At 36.3% G+C, this 26,338-nt stretch overlaps 1 protein-coding gene across 1 annotated transcript in view; it reads right to left on the reverse strand.

Annotated features, from left to right (window-relative positions):
* The window catches only part of LOC148950454 (phenoloxidase-activating enzyme 1-like), an 86,270-nt gene extending 60,666 nt beyond the window's left edge, over nucleotides 1-25,604 (reverse strand). Inside the window, exon 1 of the mRNA XM_089091615.1 lies at nucleotides 24,734-25,604. Within this exon, the coding sequence (XP_088947741.1) occupies nucleotides 24,734-25,559 (826 nt within the window). The 5' untranslated portion in view covers nucleotides 25,560-25,604. The remainder of the gene's footprint in view (nucleotides 1-24,733) is intronic.
* Nucleotides 25,605-26,338: the final 734 nt, after the last annotated feature.

Genomic DNA, 26,338 nt, shown 5'->3' on the forward strand with positions numbered 1-26,338 from the left:
GAGTTTGCTCTCTCCAGTGTGTTTTCACAGTGATAAATTCATCCTTGCGGTTCGGTAATACTGTGCTGACAAATGTGTATCTCCCGTGTAACAAGAAAACTATTTCCGCTTTAAACGCGTATATGAAAGCCTCGGCAAATTTTAAGACTATTCTTGCTTCTGTTGTATAGAGTGGTTATGATTTCATAGTGGTTAGTGACCAACAAAGATATTAATAATCAGTCAGTTCGATCCGATATAGTCCTTGATACTTTTTCTGCTTATAAAATAGTTGAAAAAAGGGTTGATTATTCATATATTCACCAATCTGGAAGTTTGTCTAAAATTGACCATATAGTTTCCTCGCCAAATATTAATGTATCGACTGTTCTTGTTCATGAAGACTATCGTGATATCGACCACCTCTCGATTTCGTTCTCTGCTTCACTAGTCGCTTCTAAGCATGGGCACTGTTTCTGTTTTCTGTTTCTGTTCTGTTTTTAAAGTACCTGTTTCTGTTCTGTTTATGCAAAAAAACAGAAACAGAACAGAAACAGATGACCTGTTTTTAATTTACCTGTTCTATTCTGTTTCTTTTTTTATAATAGCTATTTCGTCCTGTTTCTGTTTTTTTCCTACCTGTTTTTCTTCTGTTTCTGATTTTATTTAAGTAATACGAGAATGAGATATTTGACAATTTTGAACTCGCAAAATGATTTTTAAAACATAATTTGAAATTGTGTAGAAGCGTGGTTACCTCTCATACGATTTCTAGAATTGGAACGTAAGTAAAATGATGGAACTCAGTCTGTCAAGCGTATCAAATAGTGCTGCTTGATTGTTTCAACTAGGCAGAATTAGGGACTAGGAGTAAGATAATTGTAGGTAGTTGCGCAAGTGTTAGCAGTGGTGAATCCAGGGAGGACCCGGCTCCCCCCTCCAAGATTTTTTCCTGCACCCTCATTCCTTACTTTTTTTTCACTCCTTTGTTTAGAATAAATTTTTCAATTTCGTCAATTATTGATACCTTTGTCGCATTGGGTCCCCCCAAGATTTTGCTCATTGGTAGCCTTGTCACATTAGGCCTCACCAGAGATTTTACTTAAGATCCGCCTCTGAATGTTAAGACTGTAAAGGTGCAGTTTAATTCCACTAAAACGACGTATTGCTTACAGTATATTATTCCATCAATTGAGCAGGAAAGTTGCACAGCTACTGTCCAGGAGAAGCAGGATACAAACAAATGACTTATTACTGTGTATCCTGGTTCTAGTGGTAGGGCCTCTGTCTCCTACATTACATGGGAAATAATTTGCACCTTTAGCCGCAAGAACTTTAATCTAACTGTTTTTATGGAATTTATGCTGCTAAAAAACATAGACCTGCTACGATTACCGTTCTGACCTATACATGATAAATACTGATTATTAATTTGTAAAATTCTCTTAAATGCTTAGTCAGAGAGCAATGTAAATGTATTGAAGTCTTGTCCAGTAGAAATATGAGTTTTCGCTAGCAAATCTTTATTACATCAACATAACAAGATAGCCAAAAATACTTTTTCTCATGTTACTAAAATCAATTCTAAAATCAATAGAAATCCTTTCAAGGAAAAGTCTAGAGTTGAAACTAGCTGATTTTCTGGAAGGGACAAATTCTTATAAAATGCTGATATACTTTTCTCATTCAGTAGGATACCAATCTTCTGGTGAACACAGTATTTTTTACCATACAGCAAAAGAAATTCAAAAAATTAACACTAAGCGGTGAATTATTTGATTTATCAGTCTCATAAATACCAGTTATAGACAAGCTAATTCCCGTAAAAATTAATATTGTGCTTCAAATAGTCTAAGTTGTTATGAAACCGTAGTTGGGATATGTCATTTTGCTTTTATAAGCAGACATATTCTTTGGCTTATTGTGCCAACAAAACAGCTTAGGAGGAAATTGGTCCCTTTCCCCCTAGTTTTGCCAGTGAGGTGAAAAAGGTCAGATATTTGGGTGGAGGTGCAATTTTTAAAATAGTAGGCTACTGGAAGGTGCTTCTAATTTTGTAAAAAATCCTAAAATCAACCTTTGTGCTAAGAAAAGCATGATGTCATCTCCTGATGACGACTTGGATGTTCTAACTAAAACTTTTAAGCTATCTCTCTGGGTATCCCATTTAAAATGGAATCACAGAAAGTATCTGGTGCAATTTCTGCAATGTGTCTCTGAAGGTTAAGGGAGTCTCTACCACGACATTTGTATACCATCTTAAAAGGAAGGATATAATTGACGTGCACAAAAATAAAGTAGGCGGCTGGTGCAGTAAATAACAAACCCAAACCAACTCAAAAAAATATATATCAAGTCCGGCTGCTGCCCTAAAGAAAGCTCCCAATATCAAAGCAAGTGAAACAGAGGATAATGAAATAGTGAAATATAGAACAAGAAGAGTAGACATACGACCATTCCTTAATTCTAATCATAGGCAGCGAAATAGCGCTGCTTAAGTAAAGAACGATGTGGGCACAATGTTTTTTTTTCAAAACTTCGCATTACAACCCTGGGGGCGAGGGTTTTAAGTTATGCCCTGGGGGCACATAAGAACAATGTTGGCACAATGATCATTTATTATTTTTTCCCTTTAGAGCAGGGCACTTCATATGAAAAGGGTCGTCGTAGAAACTTCAAAAGGGGCTCATTCGATTGGAAATCGAGAGTTCTAGTACCCTTTTTAAGAGTCAAAAGTGATTTCAGGGCAACTAGCCCCCCCCCCACACCCATCGACCCCCCAGACATCCAATAAAAATTTTGAGATAGCCATTTTGTTCAGCGTAGTTGATTTCCAGCTATAGAAAATGTGTTTTTGAGGAGGACACTCCCCCACAACCCTCAGGGCAAGAGTTTTGAGTTATGCCCTGGGGGCAGATAAGGTTTTTTATAGAAGGCGTTGTCGTAGAAACTGCAAAACAGGCTCATTCTATTGGAAATAAAGTATTATGGGAGAGTGTCCACCACAAAAAATATTTTCTATCTAGAAATCAACAACGCTGAACAAAATGGCTATCTCAAAATTTTGAGTGCCCTTTTTAATAATCGAAAGTGATTGGAGGGAAACTAGCCCCCCCCCCGCCCCCCATTCCCCCAAACACATCCAATCAAAATTTTGAGATAGCCATTTTGTTCAGCGTAGTTGATTTCTTTATAGAAAATATGTTTTTGTGGAGGACACTCTCCCATAACCTTCAGGGCAAGGGACAAAGTTATGCCTTGGGGCATATAAGGTTTTTTATTGAAATCTTTTTCGTAGAAACTTGAAAAAGACTTTTTTTAATTTAAAATTCAAAGGGCTAGTGCTCTTTTTAATAGTCAAAAGGGATTTGAGGGAAGCAAACCCCTCTCTCACACCCACCTTTTCCCCAAACACATCCAATCAAAATTTTGAGATAGCCATTCTATTCAAAGTAGTTGAAAGTTTTGGAAAATAGGTCTTTACGGATGACAACCCCTCCCCACACAACCCTCAGGGCCAGGGTTGTAAGTTATGCCCTGGGGGCATATAAAGTTTTTATTGAAAGTATTTTAAAATGGGAACTGAAAGGAATAGTGCCTTTTTTAATTGTTGAAATTGATTGGAGAGTGACTAACGCCCCTCTCACGCCCACCATTTTCCAAAACACATCCTTTCAAAATTTTGAGATATCTCTTTTGTTCAAAGTAGTTGAAGGTTCTGAAAACTAGGTCTTTTAGGATGATAACCCCCTCAGAGCCCTCAGTGCGAGGATTGTAAGTTATGCCCTGGGGGCATATAAAGTTTTATTGAAAGCGTTGTCGTAGAAACTTGAAAAGGGCTCATTCAATTGGGAATTGAAAAGGGCTAGTACCTTTTTTGATACTTGAAAGTGATTGGATAGTGACTAATGCCCCTCTCACGCCCACCATTTTCCAAAACACATCCAATTAAAATTTTGAGATATCCATTTTGTTCAACGTAGTTGAACGTTCTGGAAATTAGGTCTTTTAGGATAATAGCCCCATCACAGCCCTCAGTGCAAGGGTTGTAAGTTATTCCCTGGGGCATATAAGGTTTATATAGAACGTTGTTGTATAAATCATAGGCAGCGCAATCGCGCTGCCTAAGTAAAGAACGGGGACACTCGAGAACGAGACAAGAGACGCGGATTAAGTAAAGAGGAAGAACACTCCCCCATAACCCTCAGGGCAAGGGTTTTAAGTTATGCCCTGGGGGCATATAAGAACGATGTTGGCACAATGTATTATTTAATAAATTTTTCCTTTAAAGCAGGCCACTTCGTATCGAAGGAGTTGTCGTAGAAACTTCGAAAAGAGCTCATTCAATTGGAAATTGGAGTGGCTTGTACCCTTTTTAATAGTCGATAATGATTGGAAGGAGACTGACACCCCTTCCACGCCCACCATTTCCCGAAACACATCCAATCAAAATTTTGAGATAGCCATTTTGTTCAGCGTAGCCTAGTAGATTTCCAGGTAGAGATTATGTTTTTGAGGAGGACAGTCCCCCAAAGCCCTTAGGGTAAGGGTTGTTAGTTATGCCCTGGGGGCATATAAGGTTTTTTATAGAAGGCGTTGTCGTAGAAACTTCAAAAAAGGCTCATTCGATTGCAAATTCAAAGGACTAGTGCCCTTTTTAGTAGTTGAACGTGATTAGAGGGCAACTAACCCGCCTATCACGCCCTCCTATTCCCCAAACACATCTAATCAAAACTGAGATAGCCATTTTGTTCAACGTAGTTTTAAGTTCTTGAAATTAGGTCTTTGAGGATGACAACCCCCCCCCCACAGCCCTTTGGGCAAGGGCTGTAAATTATGTCCAGGGGGCATATAAGGTTTTTATATAACGCGTTGTCATAGAAACTTCAAAAAGGGCTCATTTGATTGGAAATTGAAATTGTCTTTTTAATAGTTGAAAGTGAGTAAAGAGTAAACTCTAATGCCCACCATTTTCCAAAAAACATTCAATCAAAGTTTAGAGATAGCCATTTTGTTCAACATAGTTGAAAGTTCTGTAAATTATGTTTTTAAGGATGACAAACCCCCCAGATCCCCAAGGGCAAAGGTTGTAAGTTCTGCCCTGAGGGCATCTAAGGTTTTTATAGATAGGGTTGTTGTAAAACTTCAAAAGCGGCTCATTCAATTGGAAACTAAGAGGGCTAGTTCCCTTTGTAATAGTCGAAAATTATTGGGGGGTAACTAAACCCCCTCTCAGGCCCACCATTCCTCCAAACACATCCAATCAACATTTTTAAGATAGTCATTTTGTTCAACATAGTAGAAAGTTCTGGAAAGTAGGTCTTTGAGAATGACACCCCCACCCCAGCCCTCAGGGCAAGGGTTGTAAGTTATTCCCTGGGGGCATATAAGATTTTTATTGAAAGTATTGTCGTAGAAACTTCAAAAGCGCTCATTTGATTGGAAATTGAAAGGGCTAGTGCCATTTTAATAGCTGAAAGTGGTGGGAGAGTAACTACCGCCTCTCTCTCGCACAACATTTCCACAAACACATCCAATCAAAATTTGAGATAGCCATTTTGTTTAACGTAATCGAAAGTTCTGGAAATTCGGTGTTAGAGGATGACAACCACCCTAACAGACCTTAGGGTAAGGGTTGTAATTTATGCCCTGTGGGCATATAAGGTGTTTATAGTAAGCTTTGTCGTTTCCAAAAAGGCTCATTCGATTGGAAATCGAAGACCTAGTGCCCTTTTTAATAGTCGAAATTGATCGGAAAGTTTTATATTTTTATAGTAAAGATCGCAATGTGTATCATCAACCATCTTTTGTTTTCGTTTAGATCTGGGCATGTTGTATCCAAGGAGTTACCATGGGAATTCTGAAAAGGGCTCATTCGATTAAAAATGCAAAGTGTCGATGTCCTTTTTAATAGTGAAAAGTGATTGGAGAGAAACTAGTCCCCCTTCCACTCCCACCCTCCCCGCCCACCCTCCCATTTGCCCTTTATGTTTCAAAACTAAATGTTGCCTTTAGATAAAATCAAAATGCACTGTGATAATGCCAATTCCCAATTAGGCTTCTCATCAGTATCCCAAGAACAACTGAGGGTATTATATTCAAACTTTCGGGGCTACTTCTGCTCATAAAATTTAACTAAATCAAAATAGCGTAAGTGTATCCAAGCTATCAAAGAAAGTAAGCAGATTTTTTTTGCAAATGATATCAAGTTTTCTATGTCAGGTCAACTAGAGGAGGTATGAAATCAAATAGTACTATTTGTGTCCAGATTTTTAAAAGTGTGTAGGTTGTTAAAAATTGCTGAAAATTTTTCTCCAGCATACAAATAGCAGGCCAAACTATAGAGTCTTAAAAAAACGAAAAGATTTAAAGTATTATTTTCTTTTTCCCTGAAAAGACTATGTCAATATACGAGCAGAAATTAAACGAATTACGAATTAAATTAAACGAATTAAACGAATCTCGTAAAACGAACAGAAATTAATTAAAAAACTTTTTCCACCAAATAAGTTTTTCAAAAAAAGTAAAGAACTCCAGTAAATAAAAAATGAGCAAAAATAAAATCAAAGAATCTACCAAGCGTGAAACTACCACAAATCAGCATCGATAAATAAATGAAACACCAAAACGAACAGAAATTACAATAAATCACCGAGTCAAACTCACAACGAGCAGAAATTAACATAAGTTGGGCACAAAACCCCTATGCCTTCCCAGGGCAAGAACAAAATTTTAATTTTACTGAAAAAATACAAATGAATGTGCATTGTCAGTTTAATATACATATACTGATATTTAGTAATCAAAATGTTAATATTATCTGATTTATTAAAGTTATAAAAGTGAATTATATTTTTTCAGTAAAGTGCAAATTTTGTTCTGGCCTTGGGAAGGCATAGGGGTTTATTTGAGGGGTATTATTGGAAAAATTTCCACACAAATTGGCTTGGAAATAATTAATCTTAAAAGGCTGCTTTAAGCTGCAAGGTAACAAAAAAATGTTTAATTGACAGTAAGAATTGTCATTTTCCCGCGCATTGTTCTACTTTTTACTTTTGTTTAAGATGACTTCCACACATCAGGATAGAGTGAGGGGTGGGGGAAGCATGGTCTGGAGGGGAAAATTTCCCCCTCCCAAATCAACTATATGCTCTGCTTAAATACTAATGACTTTGAGCTGACTGCGTAATTTCATGCTGAAATTTTTTTTTCCAAATGTCTCGAATAACTAGCATGTATTATAAACATAAAAGTATATTTTTAGAATAGGAAAATGGAAGAAAAATAACCATAAAGAAAAAAAATGAAAGCAATATTTATGTGCGCAGACAAGTTTTCGCCCCTATATTAGAAAAACTGCTCTTTTTTGTGGAAAAAATGCTCCAAGAGTACTAAGTTTTCTCAAAAGTGTTACCGCCACAGAAAAGCACTATCCATGGCAAGTGTAGTTTTTTTTTATCAAAAACAGCTGTTTAAAAAGCTGTTTTTTGATCAAAAACAGCTGTTTTCTATTTTTACCAAAAAAGAGATCAGAAACAAAAACAGGTATTCTGTTTTTTGTTGACCTGTTCTGTTTCTGTTCTGTTTTATTCAAGCCCTGTTTATTTTTTTCTGTTTCTTCAGAAAAACAGAACAGTGCCCATGCTTAGTCGCTTCCCGTTCTACTAGACCATTTACACAAAGTTCTAAGTGGTTTTACAGGAATAACTGGAGTAGAGCTAATTTTGCACTTTATATTACTACGTTTTCTACGTTATTGGGTTCTTTAAATAGCTCCTTAGCATTTGTTTCAAGTTACTGACCGTTTCTGAAATAATAATCAATTTCTAAATGATTATTATGATAAAATAATTTTGTGCTTAAAACAGGCATATGTAACTGCTGTTACTCTAGAAAAGATTAAAGTTTAAACTTGAAAACCAGAATAGGTTTAGAAACCAGAATTAAAAGCTGTACACAATAAGGCTAAGTTTTGGCTAAGAATATGGATGTCTTTCGGTGGGCCAAATCGAGGAGTTGTCTTCGATCTGAAGCAAAGTACCAAGCATGCTTATAAAAAACGTTTACGGCAGTCTAGGGTATCTGGCTTTGATTTTCCTGCGTCGAGAAAGGAGTGGTCTCATGTTCTGAATTCGGATAAGCTTAGCAGTAATTTTTCGGAAAGTCCTATAGCAGTTCATACTTGGGTGTCGTATTATAATGATATTTCTGGCAAGGTGAACCGGGAAATGGAAAAACTTTTTAGTAACCTTCTTGAGTCGTGTTTGCCTAATCGTATTTCTCAGAGTAATGTATTACCAGTTTCTACTGTTAATATTGGTCAAGCTATTAAGAACATGCAATCTAGCTCTGTTGATCAAGACGGAATTTCATCTATCATCTAAAAGTAGTTTGCCCAACTTTGATAGATCACCTTCAGCTACTGTTTCAGATGGGTTTATCTACTTCTATGGTTCCCGACAGTTTTCTCTGTGGCACAGTCACCTCGGTTTTGAAGCGTGGAAAAACTTCGCCAGAGTGTAGTTCTTATCGGCCAATTACTGTTTCGTGCACTCTTAGCAAAATTTTTGAATATATTCTTCTCCCTTTCGTTTCAGAAAATGTTAATTTTGGTGAAAACCAATTTGGCTTTCAAAAAAGGCTGGGATTTCAGCCCGCCCATCGCGTTCTAGGTTCCCTTCTGTTGCAATCTGTTAATGATCACTATCCTCTTCATATCTTTGCTCTTGATCTTTTAACAGCTTTTGATAATATAGTCCACTCGCATGCAGTTTGTTCCCCTTTTTCCAGCAAAAATAGCCTTTGTATTGTAGTTTTGCTACGATACTGGTATTCTAACTCTTTTATTCGGGTAAAATGTAATGGAGTAGTTTCTGATTCAAAGGTGTTTCTTCGGCGTGGGGTCCGTCAAGGCGGTGTGCTTTCTCCAACTATTTTTAAGTTATGTATTGCTCCTATTCTTTCATCCTTGCCTTCGACTTTCATTTCTGATGGAATTGATGTCTGGTATCTCGCTTCTGCGGACGATATTCTCCTTGTCAGTCGTTCTAGGGCTGGGCTCTCACATTCTGTTAGCTGGATCTCAGATCAGTTCAGATAGACTGGGCCTATGTTAGACATTGACAAGTGCGAATATATTTCATTTAGTTTGAGTGTAAGTCTCCCTCTTAACTGTGGTTTTTTCTCTATCCCTGGATCTCTTATTTTCGATAGCATATACTTCACATTGAAAATAATCTCAAACACGTTAAGCAGTTAAATTTTCAAATCCAAAAAAAAAAAAAAAATTCAGATAGGATATTAAAAAATTGTTGCAAATTGAGGGAGGTACAATATAAAAGCGATTGGGAAATTACATTCTTCATTTTGCGATCATTCTATTCTTTTTTTTTATCTGGTTTTCTTCCAATTCTGAAGCCTAATGATCTGAATTCCATCCGGACTTATTATTTTAAATTTTCTCGGTACCTTTTGTGCCTCCCTCCGTGGTTCCGGAACCGGCATCTAATATCGCGATTCGGCCTCCCTGATTTACGGTAAAAAGCGACTGTGCTTGCGGGAAATCTGTCGTTTGTCTGCAGGTCTTACTGTGCACCATAATTTACGTCGTTTTATTTAAATAATTTTTAAGTGTGCGATTTGGCTTTATTTATTTTTTTTTTTTGTTCTTGATGTACTCCGCTTCTTTTTTATAGTGGGTAATAAATAAATTATTATTATTATTATTTATACTTCAATAGGAAAATATTTTTTTTCGTTTTAAGCTTGATTTGATTGATATTCAATCTAAGCATTACTCGCTTTAAGATCTATTTATTCATTTATATTATTACTTGTTGTATGTTTTTTGCTGTGATTGTTAATTTAATTTCTGTTCGTTTTGGGTTTCATTTATTCTTTAATAATAATGTCTGGTCGTTTTGAGTTTGAATTTTAACAGGTATTGTATCTGCTGAGCTCAAGTTTAAAATGGCCTTTACTTTTCTTTGAAAAACTTATTTTTCGGAATGTTTTTTTTAATTAATTTACTCTAAACAATGCAGTTTTAGGTTTGAATGTTTTGAAAGGCTTTCAGTAAGTAAAACACTTGTAATTGCCTACTAGCTATACTAGTGAAATCAAAAATCAGTAAAGCAGCATTAAAACTGTAGCGATATGAAGGGAGTAATGGATGGGGGCTGCCTTACTCATATGCAGAATAAACCCAACTCATATGTTCGTTTTAAAGTTGTTCTTTCCTTCCATTTGTAAATGAACAGTTTTTTTTTTATTTCATTAAGTTAAAGCTGAGATATGCTCTGATTGGCAAGTTTACTTAAGTGCTATCTATTGAAAAATTATGACTTTGGAGCTCCGTTAGGGCAGGGGCCAAAGACAGAAACTCTGGAAAGAGTGGAGAGTAGAAAGATCTTACGCTGCGCTACAGGCCTCTGGCAGCTTGTTGTTGCAAAAATTTGTCACTAGTAGTAGGAGCAAAGAGAACAAACTGATTAACATATATTGTATTTATAATGAAAATGATATGGAAATTTGATTTCAGGAGGGAGATTACATGGCCATGTTCTGTATCATCATATGACAACATACTGTATTTACAGGAAAATAAAATCAAATAAAAGTAAATTGCAGCATTTTTAACGGGGACATCGGAAACTTAATTCCATATGAAGGTCAAACTTAAAATAGAGGTTACAGAGCATATAAAATGAATAACTATCATAGTCCGTTTTAAACAGCATTTTTTAGCGATTACGCAGCATAACAAAGTGGTTACGAGGGAGGTCGACCTTTCTTTTGTGGGGAAGGTTGTCCCCTAAGGCTTAAAAAGCAAGGATCTTAGAATTGAGCAGTGACAGCCCCCACCTCTCACACTTTGGATAAGGGTACTAAAGGGACTCAGATGTAACATAAAGACACCTTCTTTCAAATGAAATTAAACTTGTGTATTAAAACTAAAACAAAAACGGACTATTTTATGTATAAAGGATTTTTCACATGCAATTCTTCGCTGTTTTCGCTAACGTTTGACTTTTGCAACTTAGTGCTTCAAGAATGACTGCTCTAACGCAATTACACAAAAGCATTGCAGTAAAAAGTTTGAACTTTTTCTATTGTTACTTCAAAAACTAATTGAATTGTAGTTCCCCTAATATTATAGGATGATTGTTGTTTATGATGATTGTTCCTTGCTTTTGCTTAAAAAAAAGAAAAAAAACTGGTTTTTATTATAGTTACACCATGCGTATAACAATTGCATTTCCTGTTGGCGAAGAGCCCTTGATTTGGTTTGTTATCTGCAGGCTCAATTATTCGACGATCATGTTTTTGTCCAGATCGCATTATTTGGCTTAAATTTTAAAACTTGTATTCGGTTTCTTTTTTTTTAGAGTCAGTACCCCAATTTTCTCATATAAGTCATCTGATTTATCTGTAGATAAACGGCAGCATACCAAAAGCTATATACGTAGGAATTTTTTGGAGTGGGGGGGGGGGGGGTTGGCAAAGTCATCTGTACACGAACACTAGTAAATATTATGAAAATTAAACACAATAGGGTACTTATGTAGAAAGCAGTAAGTGTATTGCGTAAATAGAGACGCATTATTCGGTACTTATATGAGACGCTGTATAGAGATATGCATTACAAAGGGTTTCTCACTCCGGGAACTATATGTGCAAATATATAGCCCAAATTTATTTCTGAACTATTATATTTTCATCCTATTTTGCTTTATTTCATTAGCATTTACGAAACTTCACTTTTCGCACACTTACCGCTTTCTACATAAGTACCAACAATAGGACAGTAGCTAACTTTGCGAGTCGGAGGGAATGGGTGGGAGGTGGGCACAGAGATTCCTCTAGTTACGTGACAGTATCCAGTATCTTGTTAAAGCATTTGAAAAACGACCTGCATTTTTTTTGGCTGCTGTAAAAGGCATAATTAACTTGTGTATATATACATTTTGGTACCGCTGGGCGAGGGCGGCTCTTCTAAAGGATTCACTATGAAGCGAAAATTTATCACCCATTTCATACCTTGTTTTATATTATTTTACAGTATAATAGTCATGCATATGACACTGATCCCCCCCCCCTCCCTCGGAGTGTCCCAGATACAATCCTGGATAGTATATTTCTTCGTTGTTTTTCATCTCATAATGCGTCTCATAACAGTAGTTGCACTTTTGACTCAATGAACTCCGGTTTCACCTGGGCCGTTACAATAGAATTGGATTAGAGATAAAAAATATTATTTGAAACTGTTTAAAGATGTAGATGCATTTCTATCAATTAAAATTAAAAAAACAAATTTTTTTAAACTGAAAGCAAGGAGCGACATTAAAACGAACAGAAATTTTTCCGTATATGGAAAGGGGCTGTCCCCTCCTCAATGCCTTGCTCTTTACGGTGAAATATGACTCTTTCTCACTATTCTATTTGTTAAAACAATAAAAAACTTTGACGTGAAGAGCAAGGCGTTGAGGAGGGGACAGGCCCTTCCATATACGGAATAATTTCTATTCGTTTTCAAACAGCTCGTGGTAACTGTAAGTAAGCAGCGACCCGTCTCAATGGTAACTGAAACTCTAAAAAACAGAATTTTGATACCAATAGATACATCAAAAGAATCAAATTTTATTGTTGATTTCTAATATATAAGTTTCATCAAGATTAATATTACCTATCAAAAGTTACGCGCCTGAGAAATTTTGGCTGATTTTCGAAAAAAGGGGGAAAGACCCCCTAAAAGTTATAGAACCTTAATGAAAATCACACCATCATATTCAGCGTATCAGAGAACCCTTCTGTATAGGTTTCAAGCTCCTATCTACAAAGATGTGGAATTTTCCATTTTTTGCCAGAAGAAAGATCACGGATATGTGTTTATTTGTTTTTTTTTTCTTTTCCCCAGGGGTTCATTTGAACGGAAATCACAAGTTCTATTGCCCTTTTTAAGTAACCAAAAAATGTAGGGCAACTAGGCCCCCTCCCTCGCTCGTGTTTTCCCCAAAGTCACCCAATCAAAATTTTAAGATAGCCATTTTGTTCAGCATGGTCGAAAATGTAATAACTATGTCTTTTAGGATGACTTAATTCCTCGAAGCCCCAGGGGGAGGGCTGAAAGCAATGAAGTTTACCCAATGTTAACATATAGTATTGGTTATTGGGACCCGGCTCAATGGTAACCGAAACTCTAGAAAACGGTATTTTGATACAAATAGACACATCAAAAGAATCGAATTTTAATGCTGATTTCAAATATATAAGTTTCATCAAGTTCAGTACTACCTATCAAAAGGTACGCGCCTGAGAAAATTTGGCTGATTTTCGAAAAAAGGGGGAAAGACCCCTTAAAAGTTATAGAACCTTAATAAAAATCACACCATCATATTCCGCGTATCAGAGAACTCTACTGTATAGGTTTCAAGCTCCTATCTACAAAAATGTGGAATTTCGCATTTTTTGCCAGAAGAAAGATCACGGGTGCGTATCTATTTGTTTGTTTTTTTTTTTCCCCAGGGGTGATCGTATCGACCCAGTGGTCCTAGAATATCGTGGGAGGGCTCATTGGAATTGAAATTAAAAGTTCTAGTACCCTTTTTAAGTGACCAAAAAATGGAGGGCAACTAGGCCCCCTCCCGCGCTCATTTTTTCCCAGTCACCTGATCAAAATTTTGAGATAACCATTTTGTTCAGCATGTTCAAAAATATAATAAATATGTCTTTTAGGTTGACTTAATCCCCCGAAGTTCCCGAGAGGAGGGCTGAAAGTTATTAAATTTACCCAATGTTAACATATAGGATTGTTTTTTGGGACGTATACAGTATTGACGTTTTCAGGGGAGATTTTTACTGGGCGTGGGGGGAGGGGGTCTGGGGTTATGTGGAAGGATATTTCCTTGAAAAAATTTTTATGGGGGAAGGGACATTGCTATGAAGGGGACGCTGGACTTCCCAGCATTATTTAAAAAAAGATCAGAAATCAAATATAAAAAAACAAGTTTTTCAACTGCAACAGCAGCAACATCAAAACTTTAAACTAACAGAAAATATTACATATATGATTGGGTTCACCCCCTAGTCAATACCTCTCTCTTTAAGCCAGAGATTTTTTAGTACTTTCATAAGAGCTATTTATTCAAATTAATGGCCTTTGTCAGTTTTAAAGAATTGGAACAAAATTCGAACTTTCGCTTAAAGAGCAAGGTATTGACTAGGGGGCGAACCCCCTAATATACGTATTAAAAATATATGAATATAGAAGTTCGTTACGTAAGTTAATTCGTAAGTTACGTATATTTATTACTAATAAAAACGTTCGTAAATAAAATGAAACAAGTTTCGAGAAAGCCATTTAACCAAATAAAAGTAGATTAATATGAAAATTTTGTTTTAATTATTCGTGTACTGTGAGCCAAGATCAAAACCTGCATTTATTCAAAAACGTTCAAAAATTAAATAAAAAAACAAGTTTTTTAACTGAAAGTACGGATCGACATTAAAACTTAAAACGAACAGAAATTATTCCATATATGAAAGGGGCTGTCCTCTCCTCAACGCCTCGCTCTTTACGCTAAAGTTTGACTTTCTCACTACTCTATTTTTTTTTAAACAATAAAAAACTTTAGTGTAAAGTGCGAGGCGTTGAGGAGGGGACAGCCCCTTTCATATACGGAATAATTTCTGTTCGTTTTAAGTTTTAACATCGCTCCTTACTTTCAGTTAAAAAAACTTGTTTTTTTTATTTAATAAGTTTTAATGTCGATCCTTACTTCCAGTTAAAAAAAAAACTTGTTTTTTTATTTAATTTCTGAACGTTTTTGAATTAATGCAACTTTAATTTTGGCTCACCGTACATGAAAAATTAAAATTAAATTTGCATATAATTTTTTTTTTTGGCTAAATGGCTTTCTCAAAATTTTGATCTGCCGTCAATTACAAAATAAGTTACGTAACGAACTTCTATATTCGTATATTTTTATTGCGTAAACGAGCGGTTCTCCCCCTAGTCAATACCTCATTCTTTACGCTAAAGCTCGAATTTTGTTCCAATTCTTTAAGAATGAGCCCTGAATCACAAAGGCCGTTTAATTAGAATAGATAGCTTTTTTGAAAGTACTAAAAAACTTTAGCGTAAAGAGCAAGGTATTGACTAGGGGAGAACCCCTCATATACGTAATAGTTTCTGTTCGTTTTAAGTTTTAATGTTGCTCCTTACTTTCAGTTGAAAAAACTTGTTTTTTTATTTTATTTCCGATCGTTTTTTAAATAATGCTGGTAAATCTGGCGGCCCCTGTCATAGAAACGTCCGTTCCCCCATGACAATATCCTCCATGGAAAGATTCTCCCACGTAGCCTCCTCCTCCCACCTCTCTCTCCACCAGAAGAAATCCCTCCTGAAAACGTCTGCATACTTCCAAGTAACAAATACTGAATGTAAACAATCGGCAAAGTTCATAACACGGAGCCTTTCCCTCGGGGACTGTGGGGGATTAAGTCATCCTCCAAGACATATTTATTAAATTTTCGACAATGTTGAACAAAATGGTTATCTAAAAATTTTGGTCTGGTAACTTTGGGAAGAAAATGAACGTGGGAGGGGACCTATTTGCCCTCCCATTTTTTTGGTCACTTAAAAAGAGCACTAGAATTTTTAATTTCTGTTTGAACGAGCCCTCTCGCGTTATTCTGTGACTACTGGGTCGATGCGATCACCCTTGGAAAAAAAAAAAACAAAACAAAAAACAAACAAATAAACACGCATCCGTGATCTTTCTTCTGGCAAAAAATGCAAAATTCCACATTTTTGCAAGTAGGAGCTTGAAACCTCTACAGTGGGGTTATCTAATATGCTGAATATGATGGTTTGATTTTCATTAAGATTCTATCACTTTTATGGGATGTTTTCCCTTTTTTCGAAAATGAGGCACATTGTCTCAGGCGCGTAGCTTTTGATGGGTAAGACCAAACTTGATAAAACTTAAATATTTGAAATCAGCATAAAAATCTGATTCTTTTGATGTATCTACTGGTATCAAAATTCCGTTTTTTAGAGTTTCGGTTACTATTGAGCCGCGTCACTCCTTATTTACAGTTCGCTACCACGAACTGTTTGATATAGATATAGTTTATAATAAGAAATATATAGTTTATTAATAAGCATTACATAGTAATTGAACTATAGTTTTATCAAATGGTTATAAGTTGTTGGTTCGATAAATACACGATCAAGGCAAGAAAATGTCAAAAAATGATTTGGTTTCACCAATTCCTGAATAAGAAGTCAGATCACTTGCTCAATCGACCAGCTTCCCGAATTAAACAAGTGTTGGTAATTTTTTTAGTGGACTCGGCTTTGATTCCCATTTTTCTTTTTTTATTGACTCTGTTTTGTCTGTTCAATACCTTACTCAATATATGAAAAAATAACTATCGCGCCGGAGAAGGATTTCACTCCCTGTGAGAATACGTGTGATTGTCAGGCGCGTAGCTTTTGATGGGTAAGATCAAACTTGATAAAACTTAAATATTTGGAATCAGCATAAAAATTTGATTATTTTGATGTATTTATTGGTATCAAAATTTCGTTTTTTAGAGTTTTGGTTACTATTGAGCCGGGTCGCTCCTTATTTACAGTTCGATACCAGGAACTGTTTGAAACATGATAATCTGAGTAATAGAAAGATACTGCATACGGTATTATACGGTAAAAATTTAATTGCTTTAGCGTTCTCTTCTATTTTTTATATGTCCTAGGGCTATATCTGGGACCGTCAAGGGGAGGGAGTGCATTGTCACAAACACAACATTTGTATTGTAAAATAACATAAAATAAGAAATGAAATGGTGCAAATGTTTTTGTTTTACCCTATGTAAAGAGCAAAACACGACCCATAGTAACCAAAAATTTAAAAACATATTTTGAAGAAAACTGTCCAGTGAGAAAAATTACTATTTGTTGCTGATTCAGGAATAAGAACTATTATTTTGATTAATGCTCATGCTAAAGAATTATTTCAAATAAATTTTCGAGAACTTCAAAAAGAGCCTGAAACCCCTCGAAAATGGAATGGATCGCAACGATGTGTCTCCTTTTTTTCTTTGCCGCTAGTGGGGCACCGGAACGTCATAGAGAACTGTTTAAGGGCTCAATTTGAAGCTACATTTTAAATATGTGTGGTTTTTATAAAGTCGATTTGATAACACCATCACAAAATTCCGCATGTCACCCGAAAATGTCACTTTGGGTTCCATTTCTGAATTGAAAATAAATGGGAAGGAGGAAAGGTACCAATATATTCTCGATGGCCACAAATCCTGAGCTTGGGGTTTGCAGTACCCCTTCTTGTATTCTCCTTCTCCCAGTCCCCTTAATATCTATGTTTTATTATTCGTCTGTTTACTATGAGCCAGGGAGGCTAATGCAACATAGTAGAGAGACGTTTAAAGGCTCAATTCAAAGCTCTTGATCATGTCAAGTGTCATGTCATGTTCTCGATGGTCACACATCCTGAGCTTGAGGTTTGCAATACCCCCTCTTGTATTCTCCTTCTCCCAGTCCCCTTAATATCTATGTTTTATTAATCGTTTGTTTACTATGAGCCAAGGGGGCTAATGCAACATAGTAGACAGACATTTAATGGCTCAATTCAAAGCTCTTGATCATGTCAAGTGTCATGTCATGTTCTCGATGGTAACACATCCTGAGCTTGAGGTTTGCAATACCCCCTCTTGTATTCTCCTTCTCCCAGTCCCCTTAATATCTATGTTTTATTAATCGTTTGTTTACTATGAGCCAAGGGGGCTAATGCAACATAGTAGACAGACATTTAATGGCTCAATTCAAAGCTCTTGATCATGTCAAGTGTCATGTCATGTTCTCGATGGTAACACATCCTGAGCTTGAGGTTTGCAATACCCCCTCTTGTATTCTCCTTCTCCCAGTCCCCTTAATATCTATGTTTTATTAATCGTTTGTTTACTATGAGCCAAGGGGGCTAATGCAACATAGTAGACAGACATTTAATGGCTCAATTCAAAGGTCTTGATCATGTCAAGTGTCATGTCATGTTCTCGATGGTAACACATCCTGAGCTTGAGGTTTGCAATACCCCCTCTTGTATTCGCCTTCTCCCAGTCCCCTTAATATCTATGTTTTATTAATCGTCTATTTACTATGAGCCAACGAGGCTAATGCAACATAGTAGAGAGACGTTTAATGGCTCAATTCAAAGCTCTTGATCATGTCAAGTGTCATGTTCTCGATGGTCACGCATCCTGAGCTTGAGGTTTGCAATGCCCCCTCTTGTATTCGCCTTCTCCCAGTCCCCTTAATATCCATGTTTTATTAATCGTCTGTTTACTATGAGCCAATTCTACTTACTTTTAATTTCTCTCAGCATGCTCCTTTTTCCTCAATAAAAATTTTCAAACTGAGAAGATTCGCCTAATCACTTTGGGTTGTTGACTTTTGTTTTGATTCCAGTAGATTCCCCATCATCACAAATCCAAGTGTCATTATAGCTTCATTTTTAGTTGGTAAGATTTGATACACAGAAAGCTGATTTTGTCGACCTTTAGACGCCGGAAGTGAAGTGTCTGTATATGAAAATAAGTGACTGCTTGTCTGTCTCTGAGACAGACAAGCAAAATTGTAAATTGTATAACAGACAGGCAAAAATTGTAAACTGTCATATGTATATGATAATTTTTCTTCCCTGAATTCATGGAAAATAAAAAAAAGTTTTGTTTACTGTACATCATGACTTTTTACTAGTTTTTACTAGATTTCAAGAAATTTACTAGATACTCTAAATTTACTAGATTTTTTTTTTACTAGATCTAGTAAAATCCTACTGACGGTGGCAACCCTGACTCCCGTACTATTCTTAACACACTTGAGAAGTTTGCTGAATGTACGATCTATGAAAACTGGTTTCAGTGCCCCAAAGACAAATAACGGGTGACAGAATGTATTGGACATGTATAATTTGGGCTATATATTTTCACAATAAGGGGGTGAGGGGTCCAGGGTACTTTACCCCCACACCCCCTAATGTACAAATATATAGCTCAAATTATAGTAACATATAAATTAAAGTATAACATTTTCACCATGTTTTGGTAGATTTCATTAGGATTAACCTAATTTCACTTATCGAGTATGTTATGAATAATACAAGAGTACCCTTCCAAATATGAATTCGCTTTTATAACAACCCCCCCCCCTCCCCGCCCCAGTAACCGGATGCTTTTTACGTGTTAAGAATGCAAGAAAAGGGAGTTTGATATTTGGAAATAACACAAAATGAGGATTTTGATAATACTACTTTTATTTGATAACATGTTTCGGTATTAGCCTAGAATTGGGGCTGTTGAGAAGGAAAAATGTTGAGAAAACAAGCCTTACTTCATAATATGCAGAATAATTGTAGTTAACACATTTTGACTGCAATTCCACTATACTTTACCCCCAAGTTTCCTAATGTGTGCATATACAGCCCGAATTATATATTTCTTATGCATTTTATCATGTGTCACTCTTGTTTCAACCGTGCTGAAATCAAGAAACAGAAAACAACACAGGAAAAATATAACTTTGGCTATATATTTGGAAATTAGGGGCACAGGGTAAAGTATGGCAGGATTGCATTCAAATATGTTAAATAAAATCATTCTGCATATTACGAAGTAATAGTTGTTTTTTTAGCACGTTTCCTTCCCAACAGCCCCATTTCTAGGCTTATATCCATATTTCTATTAGAAGAGGTCATGGTCATGCACTACAATTTCACCGAGTAATTTTCCTTTTTCTCTTTGGTTAGAAAATATGGGAGATAACGAAGAAACATAAATATAAAGTCTTGATTCAGTCTCCCAAGTGAAAACATCTTTTTTGGATTTCTTGAACTTTAAAGCGTGCTCTCAACCAGTATTAATTCATTTGCTTTGAACTTGACCTAGTTTCTTGATGTTCATTAATTCACTGCCTGAACTTGAATTTAATTCAGTGACTTAGTTTGAAATAAATAACAGTCAACTTTTGGTGAATTGACCTGAACTTAACCTAGATTATTGATATTCATTAATTCACTTCTTGAGCTTGAATTTAATTCAGTGAATTAATTTGGAATAAGGATTAAGTTTGAAATAAATTACAGTAAATTAAATTGCGTGAAGGAGGATACTATGTGAAATGAAATGAATTTTGGCGCGATCCGCGGTGATAGATTGTGAGCGTTTATGAACTGTTTTTTTTTTTGATATAATATAACTGAGGAGAACACCTTCCGTAAGCAGAGATTTTATCTGGTAATAGTTTTACTCAGGCGAAGGCGTGGTATTGTTTTGGGGTAGCCCCCTTGCATTTCCTTAGCGCATAGTACCAAGTCAATATTTATATGTTATTATTATTAATTGATAAATGGCTGCCGTGACTTCTGAAAAGTTGTACAAGACAGGGTGCAAAGTTTGCAAAGAGAGCTTCAGCCTCGTAACCAGAGGAACAGTTATATGCAACACATTTGCTGGGGATTGTGGTTGCCTCCGCCGTAACTGCTGTGAAATTCTTCAGAGTATTGAGAAAGACAGTATTATAATATATCAGTGTTCTAACTGCTGCGAGAAATTTGCTGATAAACCTGCTTCCCCGCAGATCCCGCCTCCTTCAGAGACTCTTGTTGATTCACCAGTTTTAAGTTTTTTCCGGCACTGTCTACAGTCAGGAATTTCGTCCGCCTCCTGTATATCTTCGTGTACAAACTTCTATTCTTATGATCATCTTGATCAAGCTAGAAGCCTCCTAACATCTCTAGTGAACCCCACGCATAAACTCCTTGCACGTCGCGGCCCCTCTGCTAAGCAAAGCCTGTCACAGGATATTTTAGACAACCTTATTTCTGAAGATACAACCCCTTGCTTGCCAAATCTGAAAATCGTTATGACTGCAAGTGATGCGATACCTGCGATAGATACGGATAAAAATGCTCGCTTTAGCCGTGCCATTCAAACCTGGGACCGGCATCTTTTTAGCATAATTGACAAACTTGATTACGTCACAAGTAAGGTAGCAGAGACTCCTGCTTTGGTGAAAGAGTGTTGTGACGGAGTACAGAGCGAGGTTTTGAGCTGTATAAATAAAGAAAAACTCAATGATACATCCTGGCCTCCGCTGAATAACGAGTCAGAAACAGTGGGTCTTGTAGTAGATTCACCACCACAAGATTGTAATGATCCCTTAAAGCGTGAAGCTTTTCTGAAATCGTTGGATAGAGCTGATGGTATAGTGCGGATTTCACTTTCTAAGGAATCAGGATCCCAGCAACAGAAATGGGTCATTCATACGAAAAGACAAAACGCCGAAAACTTGAAAGCCTGTTTGAATGAAAAGGTCGGTAAAACTGAGGTTCGCAAGTCGAGAATTGTCGGTTTATTATCACGAGTGGACTTCCCGATCAACCCAGAGAGTGTGTATGCTTTTAACCATGGTATCGAAGAGATACAGCGCATCGGTGTTTCGAAATCATATCGTGTATACTTCCGTTCGGCGACGGCTAAGTCTCATTATTTGCGTCATGGGATTCACATTGGCTACGAACATTTCCGGCTTACTAATTATAAGTTTTTACCGCGAATGTGCTACAAATGCGGGTCGCTACAGCATATATCGTCAGGCTGCTCTAGCGTGGAACGTTGTCTCAAGTGCCTTGGTAGTGGACACTCTCATTCTAGGAACAACCCTTGCCAGAATGAACCTTGTTGCTTCCATTGTGGATCTCATGAGCATACTGGATTTAGCTTTCGCTGCAAACAGTTAACCGAAAAAGTTGTAAAGAATAAAAAATGATTAGTGCAAAGACTATATCTCTGAATCTGAATGGTTTTGGTGATAAACAACATGTATTGCAGTCTATGCTGCGCGATCTGGATATTTTGTGTCTGCAAGAGCATCATCTTCTCGACCACTCTACTAGTCTTCTTTCGAGCCTGTCGCAGCAGTTTAAGTGTTTTTTATCTCCAGCTACACCTACAGGTGGACGCCCATCAGGAGCCGTTTGCATTTTTATTCGCGAGAATATTCCAGTTTCAGTGTTTGCCGTTAATCATTATTTTTTTGATGTTTGAATCCTAGGTCTTATTTTTTTTTAGTGCTATTTACGGACAAACTATAATACTATTGATTCGGATTTTGATTTCAATTTTGCATGTTTAGAATTATCGCGACGTGTGGCCAAAGTTCCATCAGATTTCCAGTGGCTTATTTGCGGGGATTTTAACTGCAACATTGCTATCTCTCATGTCTGCTCTTCCGCTCTTTTATCTTTGTTTTGGGTTTTTACTATAGTTTCAAAGGATGCGGATTTAACGTATGCCCATAATTCTGGTTCTTGTTCTATTCTAGACCATGTGCTGGTTTCAAATGCAGCGTTATTACAACAGCCTGTTCATGTTCGATTGGATATGCCTATTAGTGACCATTTTTACCTTTTTTTTTATTTAAATATTCAAATTCCATCTTTTAAAATTATCCATCGTTCTAGTCAAATTGTAAGTAAAATGATCTGGAATCGGGAAAAAATGTGGAAATATCATGAAGAATCAGATGCTCTTTTAGCTAAAATAATTGTAAATTATTCTAAGGATGTTGATCAAATTGATATAGATCTATTTTACCTTGAAATTGTTCATAGTTTAAAAGTCGGGGCTAATAAAGCATTTAGAACTGATTCTTTCCTTCGTGGATCTCGTGTTTTAGGTTGGAACCTTAACCCGATTTTAAAGCAAAGCCAAAAGAATGCTTCTCAAGCTTGTTACCTTTGGAATTGCGCGGGAAAACCGCGATCTGGACCATTTTATGATGGTATGAAATTAACTAAACGTAATTCTTGGGCCGAGTTGCGTTTGCATAATCAAATTATAAAAGATGAAATTGCTTCAAGGATTACTAATGATAAGAATAAGCTTTGGAGTTTGTTTAATTCTAGACGTCGTAATAATAATTGTTCACCAGATTCTAATAGTTCTCTGAAACTAGATGATTGGATAACTCATTATAATCAAGTTTTTTCACCCGGTGATGCGGCAGTTGAATCACGGCTTGACTCTTTATTATCGGAAGAAATTTCAAAGCCCCGCCCAAATAGTAAAATATCTGTTTCTGTTGATGATGTAATGGTAGCAATTAAAGCTCTAAAATGTAAGCATTCTTTTGGTCATGATGGTATACATTCAAACCATAAAAAATGGGCATCCCTCAAAACAGTCCTTCTTCTCACTACTATTTTTACTACTACTTTTTCTTATGGTGTTCCTCAAACTAGGTTTTCTTGTGCTACAACTTCAACTCTTTTGGAAAAAGGAGGGAATACAACTCGATGTTCTGATTACAGGCCAATTACTGTTTCGTGCCAGATTAGCACAGTTTTTGAGTTAGTTTTATTAAAGTATTTGGAGTCTTGTAACCAAGGCCTGAATCAAATTGGGTTCCGTAAGGGTCTAAGCATGGATGTTGCTCATACCCTCCTTTCAAGAATAATATCATTTTCTAAGCAATGGGATAGAGTTTATACACTTGCGTTAGATTTTGCAGCGGTGTATGATTTTAATTATCCATTCTTGGGCTATGACTGCGCTTCTGAAGAATAATGTCCCACTACCAGTAGTCTTGGTTTTAAAAAAGTGGTATGGCTCATCTTGAATTCGTATTAAGTGGAAGAATCAGTTTAGTGATTACAATGTTAAGTTATGTAAGGGGCTGAGGCAAGGAAGCATTATTTCTCCTTGGATTTTCAATATTACTGTTTCGGGGCTGTTTGATCAAATTAAGTTGACTTTTATTTATGGTAAAGGTTATGTTCTGTCGTGGATTGCTTACGCAGATGATTTACTCCTTTTGAGTCGATCGCTTCAGTCACTTCAACAAAATGTAGATTTTTTAGCAAAGGTTTTTAGTGAGCATGGACTTCGTTTTCGCTCTGAAAAGTGTCAGTTTTTAATTCTTGGTCCTAAGGCTAATGATCTCGTTAATTCAGAAATTTCTGTCCGTATTTATGATAGTATTTTAAAACCTTTGGAATCTTTTTTATATCTTGGTGTGCCTTATGGACCAACTTTAGCTCTATGCCGCGCTTCTATTTCTAAAGCAGTTAAAAGTAGAATAGCGTCTAGTTTCAGGGCAGTAATTTGTCTTCGCAATCTTTTTTCTCGGAAATCACTGGCTCGGGTATATGATACAGTCGCTTTGCCTCAGATTTTAGTTTTTTCATAGCTTCTCCCGGTTTTTAGAAATATTAATATTTCGCATGTAAAAAACACAATTTTTAATTTTTCTAATTTCCTTTGACGCTTTTATAAATATGAATCAAATACTTTTTTAATGAATGCATATAAAATAAAAAACCCTGTTGATGTTTTGGAGAAAAAGCAAAAGAATTTTCTATCCAAATTAAATGTTTTTTCTCATAATTTATATAGAGCTGCGCACGAAGCTTAATTTATTTTATTTTATTTAATTTTTGAATGAAGTGTTAATTTGTGAACTGTTAATTTATTATCTATTGCATGAAGTGTTAATTTGTGTCGTAATTTTGATTGAAGGCCTTTGCGTATTTGTTGTTATATAGTTTAAGATAATTTTATGGCCTGTTGATAGCGGTTATTATTTTTATTTATTTCTTTTTTTACTCTTCGTATTCGGAGGAAATAAAAAGTTTGAATTGAATTGAATTGAAAGAAGGAAGAAAAGACATACCTTCAAAGTCTTTGTATCCAAGCCTGACCATCCATGGATATTTACCAGCACCAGTGTCACTCCCGCCAACAATTCGCCCCACACCGGGCAGTCCACACCTATCCCAATATAATTCTGCGGTTGCACTTGGCAACAATGCCCTCTTCTTATCCAAAGGATCTTCATCTAGTCTACCAAATTTAATCGGTTGAGGTTTGGATATAGGAAAAGAATCAACAATTTCATTAAGTTCTATTTTTTCTTCTATAGTAGGAAAGAATATTCTCGAAGGTCTTCTTGTCACGGAATCGATGAAAAATATTTTCCCCCGACCCCTTTGTTTATTTCCCGAGTCTTCATTTCTTGGGTTGTTGATATCCAAAGCACTACTATCTATGTTTCCATTGCTAATTTTACTATTTACTTCCTCGTTGACTAGTTTAGCAGGAACAGGCAAAAGCTCGAAATCAAACAATGATTCATCAGTAACCGGCTCATAAGTGGATTCAGTCAACTCTATATTGACATCATCAATTTGTTCAAAGTCAAATCCCTTTGTTCCCAAGAGTTCAGGAGGAAGTAAGTCTTCGGAAGGAGGACAACAATACAAAGGAACACGATTAAGGGAGCAAATACTTCCCTTGAAAAATTCTAGAAACCCAGGCGGCCTTCTTAGGAGAACACCTTTAAAAGCAGGACAATCTGTAAGCCTCAAACATCTTCCTTGACGATGGGACCCAAATCGAACAGCATCGAATGGAAGAAGAGTTTCTAAATCGCATTCGTTCTCAAATTTTAGCTCAACTAGAGCAAAAGATAGAAGAAAGCTTATTACTTGGAACTGCATTTGTATCTTCTTATGGCCCTTTATACATTCAACGATAAACGATATAGAAAGCACAGAAGCAATTATAAAACTGACTCTTTGACCTCTTGGAATCAAAATATAAAGTTATCTCTCAAGATTCAAACAGCATCATACACGGCTCAAAAATGACCTTCATTTCGAGTGGTTGATTTACGGCAGATTCGCGAACTAGTTTTTTTCGTCTTTTATGTGACGCAACGGTTAAAAGGAAAACACAAATCGTTAAGAAGTTAATGCCCCCAGATTCGTTTACTAACCTAGATATAGTCATTAAAATGCTATGCTCTGTCCCAACTTTAAAACCGCTTAAAGATCTGTCAAATGAAACTGCAATTTTTAGAAATGTATTTTATGTATGGCAATACTGGCAAAAACATTTTTGTTTGTGATTACTTTTCGCTAAATCATTTTCAAGCGTATACTACAGATAACGATAGCGGATGGAAAAGAAAGCAACTAAGGACACCCAAAGAAGAGGGTAGGGGGAAGCCCCAGCCTCCATTCCTGGGTGACGAAAATATTTAATATATGCTATGCTTTACCCCCCCCCCCTAATGTGCAAATATATACCCCAAATTTGTTTCTGAACTATTATATTTTCATCCTATTTTGTTTTATTTCATTCGCATTAACGAAACTTCACTTCTCGCGTGTTATCGGATTCTTAATAAGTACCAGAGTAGCTTTGGCTAATTTTTTTCTGACTTTAGCCTCCTCCCACCCCTCACCCCCAAGAAAATGCACGTGAGCACCCTAGA

Source organism: Artemia sp. Qi Xiang Cuo, chromosome 7 (genome assembly GCF_049724085.1).
Source record: "Artemia sp. Qi Xiang Cuo chromosome 7, ASM4972408v1, whole genome shotgun sequence".
In the NCBI taxonomy this organism is placed as follows: Eukaryota; Metazoa; Arthropoda; class Branchiopoda; order Anostraca; family Artemiidae; genus Artemia; species Artemia sp. Qi Xiang Cuo.